We start from the raw sequence: 23,017 nt of genomic DNA on the forward strand, positions 1-23,017 counted from the left end.
GAGGTAGAAACTTGATTGCCCGAGCTAATCATCACGCATTCTTTGAAACTTTGTTCTCATAGTTCCCATTTTTTTCATTCGAAAAATATCCTTTACTTTTTTCTGACTATTTTGCAAATATTAATATTAGACACACAGGAACGACAGTTTTTTGAATAAGGATTTAACGATCTCTGTTCATTTCTACTGTCATTTTTCTCTTTCTTACGCACACTTATTCTTAATTTTCCCACTAATCAACATTCAGATAATCGATCCTCCCATTAATCAAGGTTCCATTGTAGCAGAAATATTTTCCCAATATTTCGAGCATTTGCAACTTCGATAAAAATTTATTTCCGATTACATGAACATATCTAGCAGATGCTGTGGCTGACAAAAGTACTGGCACAGAAAATAACATTTCAAAACGTTTCGTATAACGCACGTAAATATGATAATACATAAAATATAATAAAAACTACTGCGATAAGCATTCGAATACGTTCACGAGCCACTGTCATTTCATCAATTTCCTCTACTCTTTGTTCCGTCTGGTTGATCGATTCCACAAATAAAAGCGGCTCGAATATCGCGGCCCAATTTCTTCTCGACACCAGGCGCGAAACGTTGACCCAGTCACGTGGCACGCAGTAATCTTTCTTTTTCCGAGTTCTTCAACTCGTTATCGAGAGCTGCTGTCCCGACCTTCAATCATAGTTGTCGTTTCGTATTGAACTGCACGGTTTTATCGCAGAGAGCAATGCCGCGACTGAAAATTACAACGGGCCGCGGCGATCAAGTGCGTTTCCACGACGAACGCCGCGATAACGATTTCAGCTCTTTGGCGCCGGTCACCGCGATAACCGAGCGATTTTTACCAGTAGCCGCGTAATTGCTTCTAATTTTACGCGGATTTATCGACGATCGTTGTCGTCGCGATTCTTTCTCTGCTCGTTGAACGCGAGTCTGCAGACACGCTGCGTGATTTATACTTTACATGTCCTACGTAATGATAAATTCCGAGACACGGAGCGCGCGACCGCCTCTCGCAAGACTAATTACCGGCCTATCTCGAGAACCAGTTAGCCGATCGTAACATGGCTATTCCTATTCCATTATTACGCATAATAACCGGTAGCTCGATAACATTTCTCTCTTCTGTTTGGCTGTTACCGGCGCGCGCTACACGCGTATCGCCTAAATTATTAATCGCTGGTCGTTTCGTACTCTATTTGAAAGTTACAATTCCAGAATCGCTGAAACCTGTTTGATTTTCAGCGTAGCTTCGCGCTTTGACTTACGTGCAACGTTCCCATGTTTGTTTATGTTTTGCTATTTCTGGATTTCTTTTTTTTTTTTTTGTTTTTTGTACCATTTATATTTTCATGTTCGTGGATATTAATATTATTCGTATTCTAATATTTTGAACGCTAAAGCTCGATAATACGTTATTATCGGTTATAATGTTAGCTGGTGTCACTGGATATCGGTTGTTATTGGTAATAATGTTACTAGCAGTGGCGGCTTGCCCTTAAAAGCCCTTGCTTTATTATCGCCGATATTAAATTTATATATATTTATCTGGAAACCGTCATTTTCTCGTTTGTAATACGATACCGGTTGATAGAGTTTTATAGAATAATTATCCTTATTAATGATATTATTTTCTCAAACTGCATTGATCTTTTCTATTAGGTCGTCCGAAAAGTTTCTTTCGTTTTATAAGGAAATAATGGATGCACAATATTTTCTGTTTTAATAATGATAATTTTATATAATAATAATTTTAATAATTAATTTTAATAATTTAACAATTTTAATAATAACAATAAAATAATAATTTTATCGAATTACGTATGTTCTATTTTGTTTTATCAAAATAAAGATCACAACGTTCGACAGATTAGGTTTCATGTTTGTATAAAAATGCATCGTTGTAAAAGACTGAAAAAGACACTTTTCGGACAACCTGATACTTTCGTTGCTACAGCCACACCGCTGTAGATTCTTAAGATCTACCGGTTACTAGATATCATTGCATAATATTAACGTACGGTATCGCTTGCATCTGCTTCATTTTGTTATATTTTTCACTTAGGTTCGCTGGAACCTATATTATTAACCGTCTAATTGTTTCGTATTTTATTTACTGGTTAGAATTTCCAAATAAATGTGTAAAATCTATTTAACTTGGATCCCAGTTTTACGTTTTAATTTACACGTAACGTTTCGATATTTGTTATTGATTCTACCGCGATATTTTGGAATCTATATATTACTTATATTTCGACATTTTTAAATTTTCATGTTACAACTTGATGATACATACTTCGTTACTGTTGACGTCGTTAAATATCACCAAATGTTATTAGTGTTCCTGCAGTTAAATTTCTACAGTTATTAAAAAACTTTTATCAGTATATTATTTGCGTTTTGTAAAATTTTTTCAAGCTTCATCGCCGCTATAACTGGATATGGTTATCCTGATTACACGTATTGGTAGAGTTCGAAACCGATCTGAAAACGTACGTAAAAATTGTAAATCGTTTACCGCAAATAGCGTGTAAAAAATTGTATACGAATGGTATAGGAAAATAAAAAATGAATCGTTTTGAATATGCAAAAGCGTAGATATCTCTGTGATAAATATTTTAAAGCTTATATTTTCCGATTTGTCACCGATTTTTAAGTTTTGTTGATATAATCACGATAGCGATCACGATACTAATGAAGTTTAAAAAAATTTTCGTATAACGCGTGTTTAAAAATTTCTGTTTTCGACACGATTTTTGATGCTTTCTATCGAAATTGTTTTTCAGTTTGGATTAACGAACACTTTTTACGTTTGCGCTACGGATCAATTAAAAATATTGCACTTTGTTTACGCTAAAAATTGCACATGGTGTTTGCTAAAGCGAGCTCGCGCACGATAGTAGGAAAAAGAGAAATTTTCAAAAGTTGTTCCACTGTCGCTGTAAAGTAACTTAAAAAGTCACAAGAATGCATGAAAAAGAGCGAAAAAGCCCAATACGAATAACAATAGTGGCAATGCTATTCCACGATATTCGCTACAACCTACTGCAAACGAAAAACCAAACCACAGTGCTGTACTTGTTGCATCAAAGGAATTAAAATTTCATCGAACAATATACCAATCAAAGGAATAAAAGATACGTTCGAAAAAGAACTAGAGGAACGCGTGTTAATTTTCAAAAATTCGGTGAATATACAAGAAAGGTAAAGGTAAATGGATAAATATGACGAATATTTTCAAGCAAAATTTAAACGTTGCACGAGAAGATATTTCGTTCTTTTTTTTTTTTATACATTTCTTTTTTATACAGTTTATTGTAAGTATCATATTTAAAACAACTGCGAAAAGAATTCTCTTCATTCTGAATTCACCGAATAACACAAACTGTACCTTTAATGCTTCCACGTTTCACCCTTATCATAAATCCCGCACAGCTTTATTATAGCCGTTACGATACGTTACTCAAACTTGTCATAAACAGTTGTTTTATTTTAGCTTTTGCGATAAAGATCACGCGAGAAGTTTCACGCAATTACCTGGAGCTTGCAAAGATAATACCAGAGTGGCGTATCGTACGAATAAAATCTGTTTGATATTATGAATATGCGTGGGCCAGCATATAACGATATTAGCTATATATATATATATAGAAATTGCAATATCGTTATAGTGCAATAGCAAGTGATATAATACATTGACAAGTACATTGCCAATTACGTTTATTAGGAAACTAACACAAAGTTGAGTGAAGTGTCGAAACTAAATTCTTTTGTTCACAGTTCTTGATAGTATGCTGTGTTTTGTGATTGCGAAATGTCAGAACGAAGTGCCACGTGTTATAAAAAATACCACCGAAACCTGAGGAACTACAAATATTTCATCCAAAAGACATCGTGAAAGTTCAAAAAAATTTCTTTATTCTATTATGAAAAAAATATCGAAAAAATCGAACTGAAATACCATCCTTCTTTTCCGAAATCAACAATTTGTTAATTGTTAGTACGTTAATTTTACGCGAACTGCAGTGGCTAGAAAAAGTATCTACATGTTGTATTATAACATATTGTACCGTAACATTTCATATATCATTCATATATCATATATCATATATCATTTCATATATCAACCCCTTGATGTGCGATTTAATTGAGATTAATTATTACCATTATTTATTTAAATTATGGTCATCCAGGCGAGTCAAACTCAGACTCGTTTGAAGCCAAAGGATTAATGTAGTAATCGAACGTATAATTATATTTAATATCTATATATTATAACGTATCATAACATTCACATATTACCTAATTATGTCCAAGTTTATTAAATTCCATATCATTAGATGCTAGTGTATGCATTTCATGTGGCTCCAAAAATTTGATAATACGAAAATACGTATATGTATACGTAGAGCCTGATAAAAAAGTCAAATACAGTCCACCGAGGTCAAAGGTGAAGCTGATTTTCAGCATGGACAGAGTATTTATATCTGACGATGAAGAAACGCCACTTAATGTTAGTCAATCCGCTGTAATTGTCCTCTTTTTTTTTACATCAATAAACCACGAGTCGAATTTAACTTAAATTTGTTTAGCTAGAAGACGATTAAAAATTATTTTTATACCCACCCATGACCCCAGTATTTGCTTTCCGTCTCGAAACATTCATAAAAATCATTTTAATCGCTTCTCCTGATTCTCCCAAAATTTCGCTTAAGGATGCTTTCCGCTCATCTTCATCTCGTGATTAATCTTCCTCGGCGTCTCTCCTTTTTGTACAGGCTATTTCATAACACGTGGCAACCGCTTCAGGCGATACAAAAACAATGGACAAAATTCATATCGCAAATACGCGTCCTATCTGACTCTGCTTCAAACTTATGGTCACTTTTGTGTTTCGATAACGCGCAACTTGTTATCTTCACGGAAGATGCTCCAAACGATCATCCACGATTTGCGTGCAGACTTTTACAATCGTCGTATCGAAGAATTTCGCAATTTTTCAAAAATTCAATTGTACATGGAATGATGTTCTAGTCATTTCGAACACCTTCAACGAAGATAAGTTGTCGGACTATTGTAACGCAAAAATGTCTGTAACTTTGAAACGACGTCAAACACGACGTATATTCGCACAAACATTTTTCATCTTTTCTTTTTTGTGTTCCTTGCTCACTCCCGATATCGTTGGTCCCACGTGTTACGAAACAGCCTGTATAAACCTCTTTTAAGTGTTCAGTTCCACGCTTATACATCAGATAGGTGGGGAAAAATTCATCGAAAAGTAAGAACAGGTGCGAGCACTTTTTCCAGCTACTGTACTTACAAGCGGAACGATCGGTGCGAATTTAACGACAGCTCGTTGACCCAGGACGCAACATTAACGAAAGCGTTTAATCTAGTTTACGGCAATACAGATGGCGATAATTTTGTTAAAGCAAGAGCTGTCAACGGCTCGCCATTGTCGACACGGAACAATCGACGATATTCTATAGCCGATCTCGAGAAGCGTTTCCGATGGGAAATCGATGGCTGACGTACCGTTTGAAACTTTCGACGGGTTCTCGATTGCCGGCGATCAACCGGATTGAGATACGAAAGAAATTGAATTAACGATCAGCCGGTCGGATGCGCGGCGCCGGAAACGCTGCACTGAGAGGCTTAAAACGAATATATAGGAATATATATAGTCTATATATAGACGGCCGACCCATCGCGTCGCGTTCAAAACTTTCAATCAAGTTCAAAGAAAGGAAGCTTGTAATTCGCGAGCAGAACTGCAAGATCGCTGCGCTTCCAGGAAGAAGACAGAACGACGCACCTCGAGGGAAGAGAACTCGAGTTTGCCCCTATCTTTACCTTTACGTTCTTAAGAAGAATCTCTTAACTTCCCGTTGACATACTATGCCGAACAGAAAATAAGAGTTGAATTTCCAATTACTCGTTCCGAATCGCACGGTACAAGTTTAGCGTAAGTTTTTCCGCTCGAATACTCCGTCGTTTCATCTGCTTCTCCTCCGTTCGTTTTTTAACTATCCGAGCGTAACAGGAGCCTCGAAATTGAAGTTCCAGCTTCAACCAGCCAGGAGACGAATTTAATTCGAAGATTGGAAGAGAACGATAATTGTTTTTCATATGGTCGCTGACGGTAGATTTAGCGAAGTTCTGAACGCGAAGAGTTTTGAACTCGCTGCGGCGTATGAAGAGTTCCAGCAGATCGATAGTTATGCGTATCCCTTGAACGAGGAACAAGGGGATACGGATGAAAGAAGAATACGTGATCCTTGTAAATCCTTAACGCTTTTCTTTCAACTTTGCTTTTATGACCGACAGAAATAACATAAGGTAGCCGTTGCTGCTCTGACACGTAAGAAATTCCATCTGGTTGATCGTTTTGTTGCCTGAATAGAGCAATTTTAGTACACAAGAGACATTTATCCCTGGTTTAACGGTGTATACGCGATGTAATAAAAATGGAGGTTTTGCACCAAATGTACTACGCTTTATTTTAATCTGCTCGAGTAAAGTGAAAGGTATAATGATAGGCCGCGTTCTAAAACCTTACAAATCATCTAAAACGAATAACGTTATGTCATTTCATAAATTATTGCCTTTTGAGAGTTCCAGACAATGGATTACGACAGTAGTTTTATAGGAAAAAAAGAAATATTGGGTTGACAACAAAATGATTGCGGATTTTGTTATTACCACCTAATGCCTAAAGTACCCAGACATTTTTCACTAATTATGCGTCAGTAATTGATCGGTTACATATTTTCCTCGTCATTTCTTTGTCATTACCACCTAATGACAAATTCCACAATCACTTAGTTGCCAACCCAATAAAAAAGTTAATGGAGAAATGACGAGGAAAATATGTAACGGATCAATTACTGACACGTAATTAGTGAGAAATGTCTGAACACTTTGGGCAGACGCTGTAGATTTGCAACATGTAAATTTAATCAAAGTGTAGAAATTAATGATAAATTAATAACTGTAAGAAACGCTACACGGTTGGAATGTAGAAATGAAACGATCAATATTTTCTGTATCGTTACATATATTCAGATATTATCGATAACGGCAATGTTTGTGTACTTTCAGTACACAAATATGTATTTGTAGAAATGTATGTATAGTAAACAGTTATATTTGTATGCAACATAGTCCTCTAGGGTTTAGATTTAATTTCTTAGGATCAGTTTTATCATTGCGTATTGCCTTTCAAAAATCTATTTGATCAGATTAAATTATTTTAATTAAATGAATTAATTATAATACACTTTTAAACGTAATTATGGTGATTGTGAAGAATAAGATCATTGCAATTTGATTCATCTGCAATTTTTCACGAGAAATTTTATCATATTGATTCATCGTATCATAGTAATAATTGAGAATAATAGCAAGTAGAAATTATTAATCTTCGATGTTTAAAGGTGATATGTATTTATGATAACACGAACAATAACCTGTTAAAATGTGATAAACTTATTTTCCTGATCTTTTCTTAACACGATTATACTAACTCATGTTTGAAGAAATGTTTATAAAAACACCAATAAAAGTCTCTAAAAATATTTGTAAAATCGTGCATCCATTTAAAAAAATATACGAAATATCCCACGTTATACGATATTTTTCATGCCATGTAGACGTAAAAAGTGAGAACTACATCTTTTTATCCAATTTTTAATTGTCTTATTCTAAATATTTATAAAAGCGACCATCTAAAAAACAAAAAAATAAAACGCACGAAATAGTCCCTACACACAATATTTCCTATACTAAATCAAGAGTTTTCCTAAAAGCTATCGTTAACTGTTTCGTTATAAACATTCGCAAAAGCATTTTCTTATTTGAAAAACATTTTATACCATATTTTTAATACTAAACCAAAAACTGTATAAACATAAATAAAATAAAATAAAATAAAAAATAAATAAAAGTCACGCTTTTTCCACTTTTGGGAGGCGTCATCGTCGAAGTCGTATCTCGATAGAAAGACCACTCATGCAGAAAAAGTGATATTTTTATTTCGCCATTCAGATTCATCCGTATGTCACAGATCTTTGAATTGACATTTAAATGGGGCAACGAATCAACGTAAAATAACAGAGCTGCGTGCACGCGTCAAGCAATGCACGAAGGCGGCACGAATAGTTTCACGGTGCAATATGGAGGAAATCCAATATCCTCGATACCCGCAGGAATCACAGCCAGGTCTCTAGTCCCGTCGACTCTAAATACAATCGCGAAAAGAAAGAAGGAATCGCGACTATTTACGATAAACACGGTTTATACAATCCTTGTATTTACTTGGGCGAATCGTCTTTCCTTTGATTACCTATTACTATCAAAACGTGGTCTTACATCGCGATAGAATCTCTAAACTTATTACACATGAGAATACAGAACGTTTCACGTTGAAAAATTCAATTCCCGTTTAAGTTCAGGGACAGATATTAAATTTATTCGGTCAAAAAAAAAAAAAGAAGAAAAAAAGGAAAAGAGAGAAAAGTCTACGAATAACTAAGGGTTTAGCGATAAGAATTTATAGCTCACAAATAAGTTGTCTTTACCGATAAGAAATTATTTACAAAATAGAAAGAAATACGCAAATAGAGATATTTGAAATATTCTAGAAAGTCTTACGTTGCTTCTCGCATACGGTGGCTAACAAAAGTATTCGTGCACTTACTATAACGTTCTTATATTTATATCGTGTTATGTAAAAAATTTTGAAATTTCATTAGCGCTGTAACGAGACTTTCACGATTATGTTGGTAAAACTTGTAGCCAGTCCGAAAGTATATACGCAAGTTGCAAGATATTTATTACGAGCTTGTTATTTAGCACAAAATTGATGTACAGCGTGAATAATCGCTTTAAGTACACAACAAGCGTGAAAAATGATCGCACTGAATACCGCGAGGTTTATTAATATACCTGTTTAAACAGTTTTGTGATCTCTGCAAAATGCAGGTACTGATGTAATTTCGCTGTCGTACACTTGTTGCAATCAATAATTAGGAATTTTATATTCCCATTTCTTCTTAACGTATATTTCACTACGTATATCTGTTCCAAATATCTTACAACTACCGTATACATTTTCAGAATCGTTTAAAATTCGATCGATATAGTCACGATAGTCGTCGTTACAGCATTAATGAAACTTCGAAACGTTTCGTATAATGCAAATAATATTTCAAAACGTTTCGAAACAATTATTAATATATCAATAAAAAAGTGCTGCCATATGTGTTCGTCGAATACTTTTGTGTGTGTAGTCTCTGCAAAATATATGTAAATACTTGTACTAAATATCTTGCAATTTTCCAGAACTCTTTCCTGTATATTTTCAGAATCGTTTAAAATTCGATCGATATAGTCACGATAGTCGCCATTATAGCATTAATGAAACCTCAAAATGTTTCGTACAATGCAAATAATATTTCAAAATGTTTCGTATACTGCAAATGATACTTCAAAACGTTTCGAAACAATTATTAATATATCAATAAAAAAATTCTGTTATATGTGTTCGTTGAATACTTTTGTAGTCTCTGCAAAATATATGTAGATACTTGTACTTTTCTATTTTTGCAGATTTGCAAAATTGCAATTTTTTGCAATTTTCCAGAACTCTTTTTTGTACATTTTCAGAATCGTTTAAAATTTCGAAACAATATAATCATGATAGTTGTAGCTTACTAATAAAATTTCAAAATGTTTCGTATAATATACGTAATACATTCATAAAGGATGTCGACGTGTGTATGGATACTTCGAGTTACTGTACAACATCAAAAATAGTAACTGCACTAAATTGTACGGAATAGAACTGTACTAAAATTCGGATATTATGGTGCAATGATTCACTTTGTTGATATTAACAAGTGTACTTCAGTCATTCTATGTCATTTGTACTTTTTTATTTTATTCTAGTAGCGCAAATTGTTTATCTTGTTTGCGATCTTATTTTTAAAATCTTATCTGTGATCGATTTTCATCGTTTTGCAGTATGTATTTTGTTTACGCCGTGTCGAAGATAATCTGAGGGCTTCGTGTATAATAATTAGGCTACAGATTTTTATGCATTCATAATAAAGTTAGATGCACAATGATATGCAAAGTATACGTTGAATGTAAAAATATATAAAAATTCCAGAATAAATTTCTCGTTACAATATTTAGAGAAACGATACAGAATTTTTACTTATTTTCCAGACTTTATAAAAATACGAATTTCCAGAAAAATTGGCAATTTAACAATAATTTGTATTCTCAATTCGCCATACGAGACTAAAGAATTTTAGAGACTTTAAATATAATGTTAAAGAAAATATCGATATGAATTATGTATAAAATAATATAGATATTACTAAGTTTTTATAAATTACTTTGTTCGTAAATTATACTAGTTTCTAAATAAATAAAAGCCAATGGAAAAATTTATGAATAAAAAAAACTGAGAACCATAACAAAGTTTAATAAAATTACGATACTGTCGAATTAATAAATAGAAATTCGAATGACTATAATTCTTGTTGTTTGTGCAACAGTTTCTACTCCCGATTGCATAGAAATAGTGGGAAATAAGTTTGAACAACGAACACGACGTGGTGAAATCATATTTCTATTTAATTAACTTGTAGGAAATTTTTGTTACTCGAGTACGAACGTTATTGTTGTTCTTAGAAAAATTCTACAGCTGCCTACAAATTTATGTAAAAATATACAAAACCAACTGTGCCACGCTATTCTGTAATTTTTCTCACAGTATACAAATCATTAAAAATTATCAACAATTGTCATCATAATTAAGAATGAATAATGAACCGTCGACATACATATATCGAATATTTATTTGCGAACACGAACCTACGTGCATTACGAAGAAAATTTTATCGTTGATTGAACGACTAACATTTTTTACTGTTATTTTCTATGATACATCGATTCTTTAACAATTTCCATCGTGTTTTCAACATTGAATTATTCATTTCACGTTTTAAGATATGCCGTGCAAAAATCGTTCCAAATGTGTGACGAATTATATTAAAACATAAATTCAAAAAAATAAAATAATCGTTAAAATACGAAAGCATCGAAACATATGTATTTTGTAATATTTACTTATATTTCAATACACTTTATAACATATTTAATACTATTTTTGTGTAATATTATTTTAAAATATGTAAGTACAAATTAAAATGTATAAAGTAACTAAATAAATCATATCAAAATATACCTCGTAAGATCTGCTTATTTAACAACGACAACGAACGATAGTAAAAGCGGAAAAATAAAAAGCAGTCTATTTTCCAATTAATTTCAGTTTCAATATACCAATCAGTACCAATTTCCAATATAAGAGAAAGCATAGTCTCAAATGTGTTACTTCGTGTCGCGTTCAATACACAATTAAACGATCAATAAGCGAAACCTGGAAAATCGCAGGAACGCGAAAAGTCATACCCGTTTCCTACGATTAACGGATGGAACAGCACATTTCGTTCACTTCGCGACGTACACGTTCAACGAACAGTTTCACGAATTTCCTGAAAACGTTTAAGAGAAAATTAAGAGCCGAATGCGGCATTCCGTGGATCATTTTCGGCTTTCGTATTCCATTTCGACAGCGGAGGAACGAGCTAATTAATGTGACGAGTTGGCGGTGCGCGGTATTATCCACGTTGCAGCAAGAATGGTTTATTCCAAACACGCAACGCAACGCGATATCACGCGAATGGTGCACGGTTGATCGTTAACCTCTGACGTTAACTTAACAGGTACGGGAGAAGCGAAACGTTCGTAAGATGCGGAAAACGGATTGTCGAACTATTTCGGTACGCATGATCTTCGCTTGTTTGAAGAATTGCTACGTTAATACGTAAATTGTGACGAAATGTGACGTTTTCGGTGTATGAATCACTGTTTGAGCGTACAGCTTGGCCGCGAGCAACAGTGAAGCAAAGTAAATTCTCAAAGGTCAAAAATAATGCGTTTTCGACGAAGCGATTCGGAAGAAAAAAGGAAAAGAAGAGAAAAGAAGGGGAGGAACACGATACCTTCGATACTTTTGCTCTTGCGTTTACCTTACATGCTATCGATTTACTTGACTTGCCACGACTCGAAACTGCATAATTGATCGTCGTTCTTTGCAATGTCGTTATCATCGAGAAGGATTAAACGCCTGTATCCCGCGAACACTTCTCTGTCAGTTCAGCCGAACTATAACTTTCCAATCTCTTTAATTCCCTAATCAGTCTTATCAATCTTCTTATTTTCCGCATCTGTCACTTTATTGCCGCACTTATCTGTTCCGTGGAGCGAGACACCTCCAAATCCCCGTTCCAACGAATCACTATCTAACCCTAACCGCGCGGAAAGAATAACGTAACTTCGAATGGTATCGTTTGCCCGTGATCTCCTACTAATCTGGAGATCGCGTATCGTACTATAATCTTCAACCCCACGGCAAGGCGTGCGTAATATTCGTAACGTGGTAATTGCTGGAGGACCCGACTAACGAACGCGGCGAAGGACGAGATAGAGATTATCGAGGCAACCACCGCGAAACACTAGCAACCGCAACGAACGACAACACTCGCTTCTCCTATCGCGTCTGTCGATTTTCACCGTCCTTGTCCCGCCAAAACGAGCGCCAACCGAGAGCACGATAAAGAGAGGCGGATATGAGAAAGATAAAATTGAACTCTTACCTCGAAAATTAGAAAGCGATCGTGCAATTCCTGTCCGATGGGTCCAAGGTCCTCTTGTCACAGATAAAAATCTTCTGCCGGAGATAGAGGCAACGAAGCAGGAAAAGAAGAAGAAGAAAATCGAAGGAACGACTCGAAGTAAACAGGCGTTTTAGTCGACAGCGGCTACGGGGGAGATTTTCGTTTATCGATTTGCTTGATCCTGACAGAGCGAGTTCCGATCCTTTGCAGACAGTCGATAGTGTACGATGTTTGCTGGAACGTAGCTCGATTACGATTGTACTCGGGTGGAAGATAACCGAACTGTTTCTTCCAGGGATAACAGGTGGTACGCAGGAGTTCCTCACCGTGCAGAGTGCTAACGACGTGTGACGTTGAGGGCTCGGTGCGAGAGGGCTTTTATAGCCGACCGTGCCGGCTCGGCTCGACTACGCTCGACACGGCTTGCCATAGAGAGGAGCTGTTGGCCCTACAAACCGATTTGTCCCTTCGCCCGTTTCCACACTCGCCTCCCCTATGACCCTTGATCCTCTTCGATCAGGATTAAGGACCCGATGCTGAAATTAACAGCCGCTCGATGATAATTGACCTGTTAAATGGTCGATGTCTCGTCCACGCGATATTTCCATATTAACATTTCATTTCGATATAATGGTGCTACAATTATAGAAACAACCTACCGCTAGATATTTACGTATTTATGGCAAATCTAACGTTACGAGAATGTGGAAAATACGCGTACTTAGACTGACTGTATCATAGTGAAAAAGTATCTGTAAGTGCGCATTCCTTTTTTGCAATGAAACGCTTTTTTATTAGGTTCTATTGTTTCACTCGTGCAGCGTCAAATTTTTCCGATCGTACGGAAATATCGCTAAACGATAGAGAATTTATTATAGCTGCGTGAATTTATTATATAGCATCTAATTAAGTATAAAGTGCAACGATAAGTAGAGTGGTGGAGAGATGCTTTTTTCAGTCACTGTAATGTGCAAAGTAAGCGTGCAAAGTATTCAAAATATGTTATCGATTGTAACGTGACATCTAACGAGTGAAACAAATTTTTCCTTTGGTTCCTTTTCTTCGATTGCGTTCATAGAAATGTAAATTTGCGTAAAAACTAGCTGTCTAGCAATTGTAATTAAGCTTTACGCTTCTTAACTTTCCAATTTTTATTAAGATCAGAATAATTGCTTCTATCAATTTTTGCATTTATTCTTATTTCAAGTTTTTACGTGAAAGTCGATGCACAATTGATCGCGTTAATATTCGGACACAGTACAATCTCTGTGCTTGTTGCTTCGTATAAAAAAAGGGTGATTTAAATATCGCGTTGCTTATTCTACGAGAATGTTGTAGCTCGAAAATACGTAAACAATTTCTTCCTAATGGTAACGATTAATTGTATAATTCCTTTTTAACGAAAAGGATATTGTCTTTGTTTCTTAAATTTCATGTGGACTTTTACTTTTCTTCTAATATTTCTATGATTAATAACAATAATTTAGCAATTTCATAATAACCACTACCCTTTTTTCCACGATAAATCCGAAATTATCTTTTATCAAAACCAGTATTCTTTCCTTTTCTCGGCGTGTTAAATTTCTTGATACAATATAAAGATATTGACGTCAATTTCTCTTCTGCCGTTAATTATACTAAATAATTATACGAAATAAATCTATTTCGTAACGCATATTGTTTTCAAGAATCGCTAGATTGACGAACGTGAACAAGTATTCGAATATTGGTGTTACGTGAAAATAGGACAACTCTTTGTTGAAAATCTTTTGTAAAATTAAACATTGTTGCTATGAAGAAGCTGTTTACGTATCTTCTTTCTTACAGAAAGTAACAAATACAGAGATTGTGCTGTATTTGAATTTGTATTGTATTTATTTGCATTGTATTGTATTTAGCATAATTGCATGCTATTGAATTTTGTACTTTTTAAATTTGTTTCATCGCGCTTATGAACGGATATTTTTTCCTTTTTTATTAAATTATAATATATTTCCTATTATCATACCTTATATTAAAAACGAGCAAGCGTCTAAATATTATATTTTTGAACGACTGCGTATGTAAAATTTACAAACATAAAAGATATTTTTTCAATCTTCTTACCAATGTTCGAGTACTGTCAAACTTGAACGAACGAACGCTTCATTTGCAACTATTTATTACACAATTAAATTTGAATTTATAATTGTTTATTACATAATTGAGTTTCGTTTTTTCAATTCTGTTTTATTATTGTGAGAGAAGAATTGCAAATTAATTGCAATTTCATTTGTCATTACTTCTTCCTCCACTAAAAATATTATTGTTTTTTTTAAGAAATTGAAGTATTTGTAGCAATGCGATAAACTATGATACATAATTATTTTTAATTACAGAAATTTTTTTGCCTTCCTGATTTGTTTAACAAGTTTCTTAAATTATCGACGTTTATCTATCCCCACTCCAAAGATATATTTAATATTTTTTAATATTTTTCGTTATTGTCTCGTTTTTCATTTGGATGGCACATCTTTCTGAAATATTTATAACACGTTCTTTCTTTCAAATTGTAGGCATTTTTCCATGTTTTTACTTTATTTAGTGGTTTATACTTCTCCAATAAACGAGTCACATATTCTTCGAATCGTTCCACCAATTTTCAAATATCTTCAAATTCGAAGATTTTCAGCGGATATTACGTGTGAAATGTGATTTGAATATTTCGTTTGCAATTATCTTTCAATCACTGTACAGGATTGAATCTTCTTTTTTAATTCTGTTTTTCACGCGGTGGAGTTGTACAAGATGTCTATTATACTAATAGAGTTTTCATGTTTTGATGAAACGTTGTGCCTTACTTTATCCGTGTTTTTCAACAATTTTTCCTTCGAGCAACTTTTACGCCACTTCCACGCACTACTTTGCTGTTTCGTCCTTAATGGATTAAATTATCCCCAATCTTCCTTTCTCTCGAAGAACCGTGTATCTATTTATTGGCTAAAAATGTTAACAGGTCACTGTTCAATTTACTCTGTTAGATATGCGTATCGATAATAACAGAAAAATTAATAAATCGCTATATAAATGTTAACACTTTACGAGAAACATCGTATAATTTTTTTACCGAAAGGATAACTTTTTTGAAAGTATTAAAACCTGGAAATTCGAGTTCCACCTATCGGCAAATACAGAAATCGATAAAAAATTTTTGCCCTCTAACGAGGTTTAACCTTCTCATTTGTTTTGTTATAAAAGTGTTTGCCTCTGTTACAAATTGTTTGGACGAAGTTTAATGAAGTTTTACTGCGTAATCCTTTTGTGCAAATGCATTTATTTGTCATCGATCTCATTAGCACATTATTTCTCGATTCTATCGGAGGTGGCCAATAGCAAATTTCGATTGTTTGTTTACAGTTCCACATTTACCTTTATTCCATTTCGCATGTTACACAAACTCGCGGTTTATCGTCACATTATGGTAGCGATCGGTTATTTTATTCGATAAAATAACTGTTAAACGTAATTTAGAGAGTACGAAGCACTTGTTATCGATCAGTAATTAGTATATAAATAGTAATTTATAAATGTAAAAAGTAGTTTATATTTTTCTGCTAGGGTTCAATGTAATAGTACGATATACGTACGTTTATAAATTCTTATAAAATTGTAACAAACTTCCTATAATGTCAAATATAATTTTTGTAGATCGGTTTCAATATGCTACACATTCTCTTGAATGAAAATATATGAAATATCATACGTAACAGAATGAACAGAATATTCGAATGAAAATTCGATTTTTCAAAGATCACGCGCATGAGACACTTAGTATCGTTCATAAAAATCGATACGTAATTGAAACGTTTCAGAATATGTTGAATCCAATCGAACATATTCCTGTTTCAACAGCACTCACGACTGACATAATCTATCGTGGCAGTAAACGGGCGTCTAACTTTAATTTCACGTAATTTCTAAATCACGTTACGCATGATGAATCTGTGATTTAACTATTTCCACGCTGTACACATTAACCGGTAGCGCTTATTATGAAAATCCAACATCTGTCCTGGCATGGAACTTTCGCTAATGAAGTTAATTGAGAAGTCTCGCCTATAACCGATTAATTATATCTGAAAAAGAGATTCATTTAGAGTTATATCAAACACGTATGGGAATTCAGAGTCTCTGAAACGTATGAAATATTATCGATATTTGCCAAAATCTTGTACAACGATCCATAATCAAAATACATTGGTGTTACACCGTTTTCGAGTATCTCCATGCTTTGGTCGATTCGTAATGGCTGTAATTGATAGTCAATTAATAATTAAAACCAGCACTAGTCGTCTCTTTATGTGAACAAGTCATTACAAAATTTAATGCATCGATTTTGAATGTAAATACCACTGTTTAAATTAACCGTGGCAGTTTAGTTACTGTTTTGCAACAATCTTCCTTATTTAACGTAACATCATATTAACGTAGGATATCTGGAGATTTTAATTTCGTCATTGCAAAATAATTTTAATCCAATTTAAAAGAATTTCTACCAATTAGTTTTTATGGTAATTAAAAATGGAAGCAATTTTACTGTATCATTGCATATTACTATAGATGTACCGTTGTAATGATAACAGACGATGACAGTAATATTTGGACACCCTTTAGACACCAAGAAACTTTCTTAAAATTGGACTAAACGACTTGAGTTTTTTCCAGAAGTTAGAAGGATTATTTCGCTGGACGAAAAAATGTTAAAAAAAAATTGCGGATGGTCGGAATGGCGAAGAAAATAACGAAGGTCGTCTTTCACAACTTTTCTCTTTATCGTTGCCCGTAATGAACATTTAAATAGTACGTTTCGTAGGTTTGTGGATAATTTATGCAACTTTTAATTTCGCCTGTACGTTTTAATTGACAGAACAAACTGCTGTATGATGCGGATTTAATTTATACACATCCCATATACTTTAACGTGTATCAGACGCAATTACTATTAAAGCCTCCAGTTGATCGTCATCCTTTTAGTCATTTAACATTTTTCATCCTCGTATTTCCAGACGTCGATTTTTCATAGTAACCAAAGGTTATATTCATTTATCGTATATCTCTTCTTCCAAAACTTTGTATTTATTCAAATTCGTATCTTCACGAAGATATCTAAAGAAAAAAAAATCTAATTTTATTTTTTATTTATTTCTACTTTCGTCATTTTATATATCCTTGCGTATTGTGTGCTTTCTGTGCATTTTCGTATCTTTAAATTTCTCCTTTAAATGCATAAAAATTCGTAATTTAGTAGTAGTAGATGGATCTACGGTGTTTTGTAAGAAACGAATAAGGTTACTTTAATTTTTATACACACAGCAAACCATAGAAAAACTATGAGAAGACGACAAAAATGGAGCAACGAAGTTTCCGTACAGAGAATCGACGAAAAAATTCAGGCTATAGCATCCATAAAAACAACGAACTACCTAACTTGAAATATTCCACTGTCGATAGAAAGAGTCATTGCACAGGGAAAATTAGCTAAAAAGAAATTAGGTTGGACAACGACGGTGGAACATGTACTGAAATGTAAAATAAAAGGAAGCGTAGCATGTCAATTATGCAACACTGGAGAAACAGAAAATAGAGAACACATAGTAAGCGACGGCACAATGTACACAGAACCCGGATCAATCGCATTGAGAAACAAGGAAAGGACAGAGATAATAACGATAAAAATCAAGAAACAAATATGCAACTGACGAACCTCGCAAAGGGAAGCACAAAGTTGAGAGCTTTCCGCTTGGATGAATAGAGGAACGAAATATCAAAGACACATACCAGCTATGTAATAAACTGCATAGCTATAGTTTTCGACCAGCAATTTGAAGCAATTCTTCATTCTTTCCATATTTTTATCTAAATTTTACTTTGCTTGAAAAAAAGCTACGGTAATATGTAGCAATATTGGATGATATTCTAGAAACTTGGAAGAGCGTAGACAAATTTTTTTTTGCTTTTTTTTAAAGCACAAAAACCTACAAAAATCTGTGATAAAAATAAGATTGCAAACGAAGGGTTAAGATTTAGCTTTAAGGAATAGACCAAGTATACCAAGTATTAGTGTACTATGTATACTATGCAAAATGTATCAAAGGTGCACAATAATCGAGAATAATCGAGAAATTGTAACAGGTATAGGCTCCATCTAAAGCTAATAATACAGTAAACAAATATAATACAATACAGTACAATGCTTTAATTTTTATGTCAATTCAACTTCGTTAACTCAGAGTGGACAGTGTACAGGGTGGAGCAGATGAAGTGTTAGAAGCTGTTCTCTTCGAGGTCATTGCAAATATCACATTGAAATTTTCAGATGTTGAATGATGCAGAGAAGCTAACATTGTAGGTTGTAAGACGTTGTAGGGGTGAAATTCTTAGAGATGACATCTTTCTTGTGGGATGGCATATTAATTTTTCGATACTCCACAGGGGTTATCAAACTTAACAAATTTCATCTAAGAAATATTTTTTTATTTTGCATAGTTAAGGAGTTGCCTTACGCAAGTGGAGCTGCGTGAAAGCGTCAGAAAATCTCGAAAGAAACGTATTCTGTTTTAAAAATTATTTTATTAAATAGCTTCAATTGCTTCGCTGAGCTTTTTAAATTACGCTATTTACGTTAATTGCGATGTTAGTACGAGTGAATTGAACTTTGCTTCCTTCTTTTTTTTTTTTTTTTTTTTTTTTGGATAGGTGCCAATGTAGAGTGTTCATGATTAGAGAAAAGAGATTAGACGAAATCACAAGGACTCTGTAGTCGCACCTATGTTTCATTGTCAACTGTTACTCAGCTGCGGCTTTCAGTCGTCAAACAATGCGTAGAAAAAATCATTATTCTTAATAATCATACGCGTAGGAACAATAAATTCCTCTGAATAAATCCGATTATATACACACGGTACTTGTCACGTTGGTTAGTCATCTACACCGTGAAATGAAGATCAGAAAATACGTCAACACGCTAAGATGACGAATGATGTTGTAACATCTATTTTATGAATTCAGCTTATCGTGCAAAAATGAACGAAGAGCGGATACTATTTTTAGCACTAATCCGTTGCGGTAATAAATCATAGTGATAGTATGTAAAGCATCTCGTTTCACAGTTAATCGAATAAAGTGCGCGGCAATGTGCATTCAAAAATCGTACGCTTTATTTCGATAAAGAAATATGGATTTCCAATAATTGAATGGAAACGTATTGTTAATAATAAATCAATTTTATCGCAGTTCTACGGTTAACCGCGTGGAAGGAAGTGAGCGATTTGAAATTTCATATAGAAGCGAAACGAAGTTTAACATGTTCAATGCGTCTCGGATAGGAATTGACATGTAGCTTTATGATATGCACGCGACATTGACTCGCGTCAAACGCAGAACGCAAATCAAAATTCTAGACGAGATTTTTAACAAATTAGAACCGAGCAATTTAATCTCGAGATTCTTTCAACCAATCTTGAAATATTTGAGATGTTATTCAAGATATTTGCCATTTTTATTAATGCAATTGATCCTTTTTTTTTCTTTAATAGCAGTTATTTTTTTCTTTAATTTTTCTCGGCGATTACAAGAGATGTTTTTTAAATGATTAACATGTAGCGGCACATGAGCTGGAGTTATCAACGAGTATCTATCACTTACCAACGAGTTATCAACGATTATATTAGCGATTGTACACTGTCTTTAACGAATCCGTTAGTACGAGCGATTATCGTCTGTATTAATTTATTTATCATTTTTCAGATATATTTGACGATTACAACAGCGAGTTATCTCGTCATTTAAACAATAACTCAACCAAACATCCTCTGCAAACATATAAACGATGTACGAATGATATAATATAAATGACTAATACTAATTAGTCATATATACTACAATGCTAACTATACTACTATACTACAATACTAACTAATACTACATTTGCACAATAAGTCAAACTTTTCGTCTTTTACAGAAAATCAATTTTCAGATATATTATCAACAATATGTTATTAGATACAAGGATTGAAATTTTCGTAGAAGATAAATATTAATAGTTATGCTAGCTATAATAACATTTAGGACATGACATTTTGTGTAATAGTAATTAATTTTATACATATACAGATACATTAATATGAAATTATCTTCAAATTTACATAACTTGAAAACAAATAAATATTCAAGATCGTTCAATTTTGCTGAATTTTACATACATCTAAAAATGTCAGAAGATATATCTATTTGTGAAATAGTCTTTCGATAAAGCTTCTTTCGGCAAATACAAATATAACATACATGTTTTTTACCATTCAAAGGTATGTATAATTCTAACGATCCCATAAATTTTAGTTAAAAATAGTAGAAGAACGTACATCTATAGATTCTCGCAATTTTTTAGATGTTTTCCTGGCGAAAATAAATATAGCTCTCAAATAAATTTTTTTATCGTTCAAAATGGAACACGTGTATAAGTCTAACAGTTTCATAAATCATATTTAGAAATATCGTAAAATAATGCAAAGTTAGACATTTTTATCGGACACTATTCTTCGCAGAACGAAAATTCATCTATCGTTTCACAGAAACAAAAGACCAATTGATTTTTGTGACAGTCGAATAGCTTTAGTCTTTTTCTATCGTCGACTTTAAAGACATTGACTTCTTTTAGAGATAACATTTATTTAACATTTTAATTCGAAATGCAATTTTCCCTCTTTCCCTTCTTTGCGTTAAAAGTAAAAAATTTACGAAGAATATAAAAAAGGTCCTACAATTTTCCTACTACGTATGAACACATTCTCAAGTTAGTTACAATTTTCATCAATATGTCGTGACAATTGTGTCTCTTTATGGTGCTAATAAAATTTCGAAATGTTTTATTTGGCACATAAAATATATACACAAAAATTTTCTGGGCTAAACACACAAACATAATATTTTCGTGTATCGCTGTGTCTATATTATCAAAGATGCATACGTAGACTTCGTCAAGAATACGTAAGGATTTACGGGCCATAGCAATTGATTTAAAGAGGAAGTTGAAATATGGCCCATATTTTTCTTCAAAACGAATGTTTACAAATTTCTTTCGACGCACATAGTTGTTTATGATATGAATCTACTAAATCGTAAATAAGACATTTCGTTTTCTAATTACGAGAAGGATTCAATTATCAAAGCATAATTTCGCTCAAAAATATTGATCACAGGCTTCGTCGAAAATACGTAAGCGCTTACGAGCCGCAGCAATGCACTTGTTTTCGCAAAAAGAAAAGCAAAAAAAAGAAATGCAATTACAGCCCACATTTTTGCTCAAAGAGATTGCTTACAAACTTCGTTCAACGTACACAGCTGTTTACAGGTCAATAGAGCTTTTTGCGAATGTTTGGAGGTAAATTTTGCTGAAAGGATTTCGTTTTGCTAAAGGTGGAAAGGATTTTGTGTATGTTTCATTAGTAATAGATTAAAAATAAATGGACAAATTTCTTAAAGCTTGTCATTGGTAGAATTAAATCGCCTAGCGTAAAGTTCATTCATTTTTCTATTTTCATCTTGAGAAATATTACACAGTCGTTATTCGCGTTAGTTACAATGTTGCAAAACTAATAATACGGATAAATATTGTGTATAATTGACAATAGTGAGAAAGAAACGAACATTGTGAATATTTGATTAAAGAATTTGCCATTGGTAGACTGTAGATTTTTATACAAATTCATATTTTTGAAAGTATAATTTGAAAAGCAAAATCTTGTTAGGAAATTGCTTTAGCTACAAAGTACTGTACGAAGCGCTACGCTTGGATATTTTATACACTTTTTCATATCACGCGCATTCTGTGCAATTTTGCACTTTCTCTATGAATGCATAATAATCCGCAGTCTACTTATTAGTACACGTGTATACATCAGATTATAAACTCGCAAGATCCGATTGAAATTTCTCTAAAATACGCATGGTAATTTCGTTTGAGAGTTGATACGAAGATATTAGGTTGTCCGAAATGTTTCTTTCGTTTTATATGGAGATAACAGACGCACAAAGTTTTTTGTTTTATATTAGCTTATTGAATTATGCACGAACATAATAGTAGAAATAGAACGAAGTGGATCGTACTTAATTCAATAAAATAATATAAAATAGAAATTATTGTTCATCTATTATCACCTTATGAAACGAAAGAAACTTTTCGGACAACATAATATAATATTCTACACTCC

The 23,017-nt window shown here is 33.4% G+C and overlaps 1 protein-coding gene across 2 annotated transcripts in view; it reads right to left on the reverse strand.

Moving 5' to 3' along the window:
- Positions 1 to 13,133, reverse strand: part of LOC100643185 (diuretic hormone 44) — a 75,868-nt gene extending 62,735 nt beyond the window's left edge. Inside the window, exon 1 of one of the 2 annotated variants that reach the window (XM_003403296.4) lies at positions 12,750 to 13,133. Coding sequence is in view for 1 of the 2 variants with exons in the window: in XM_020868253.2 (XP_020723912.2) it covers positions 12,123 to 12,203 (81 nt within the window). In the remaining variant the exon portion in view is untranslated. Of the gene's footprint in view, positions 1 to 12,122; positions 12,219 to 12,749 lie in introns of those variants that run through there. The other variant, XM_020868253.2, reaches the window with a different exon arrangement.
- Positions 13,134 to 23,017: the final 9,884 nt, after the last annotated feature.

This window comes from Bombus terrestris, chromosome 10 (genome assembly GCF_910591885.1).
Source record: "Bombus terrestris chromosome 10, iyBomTerr1.2, whole genome shotgun sequence".
Taxonomy (NCBI): domain Eukaryota; kingdom Metazoa; phylum Arthropoda; class Insecta; order Hymenoptera; family Apidae; genus Bombus; species Bombus terrestris.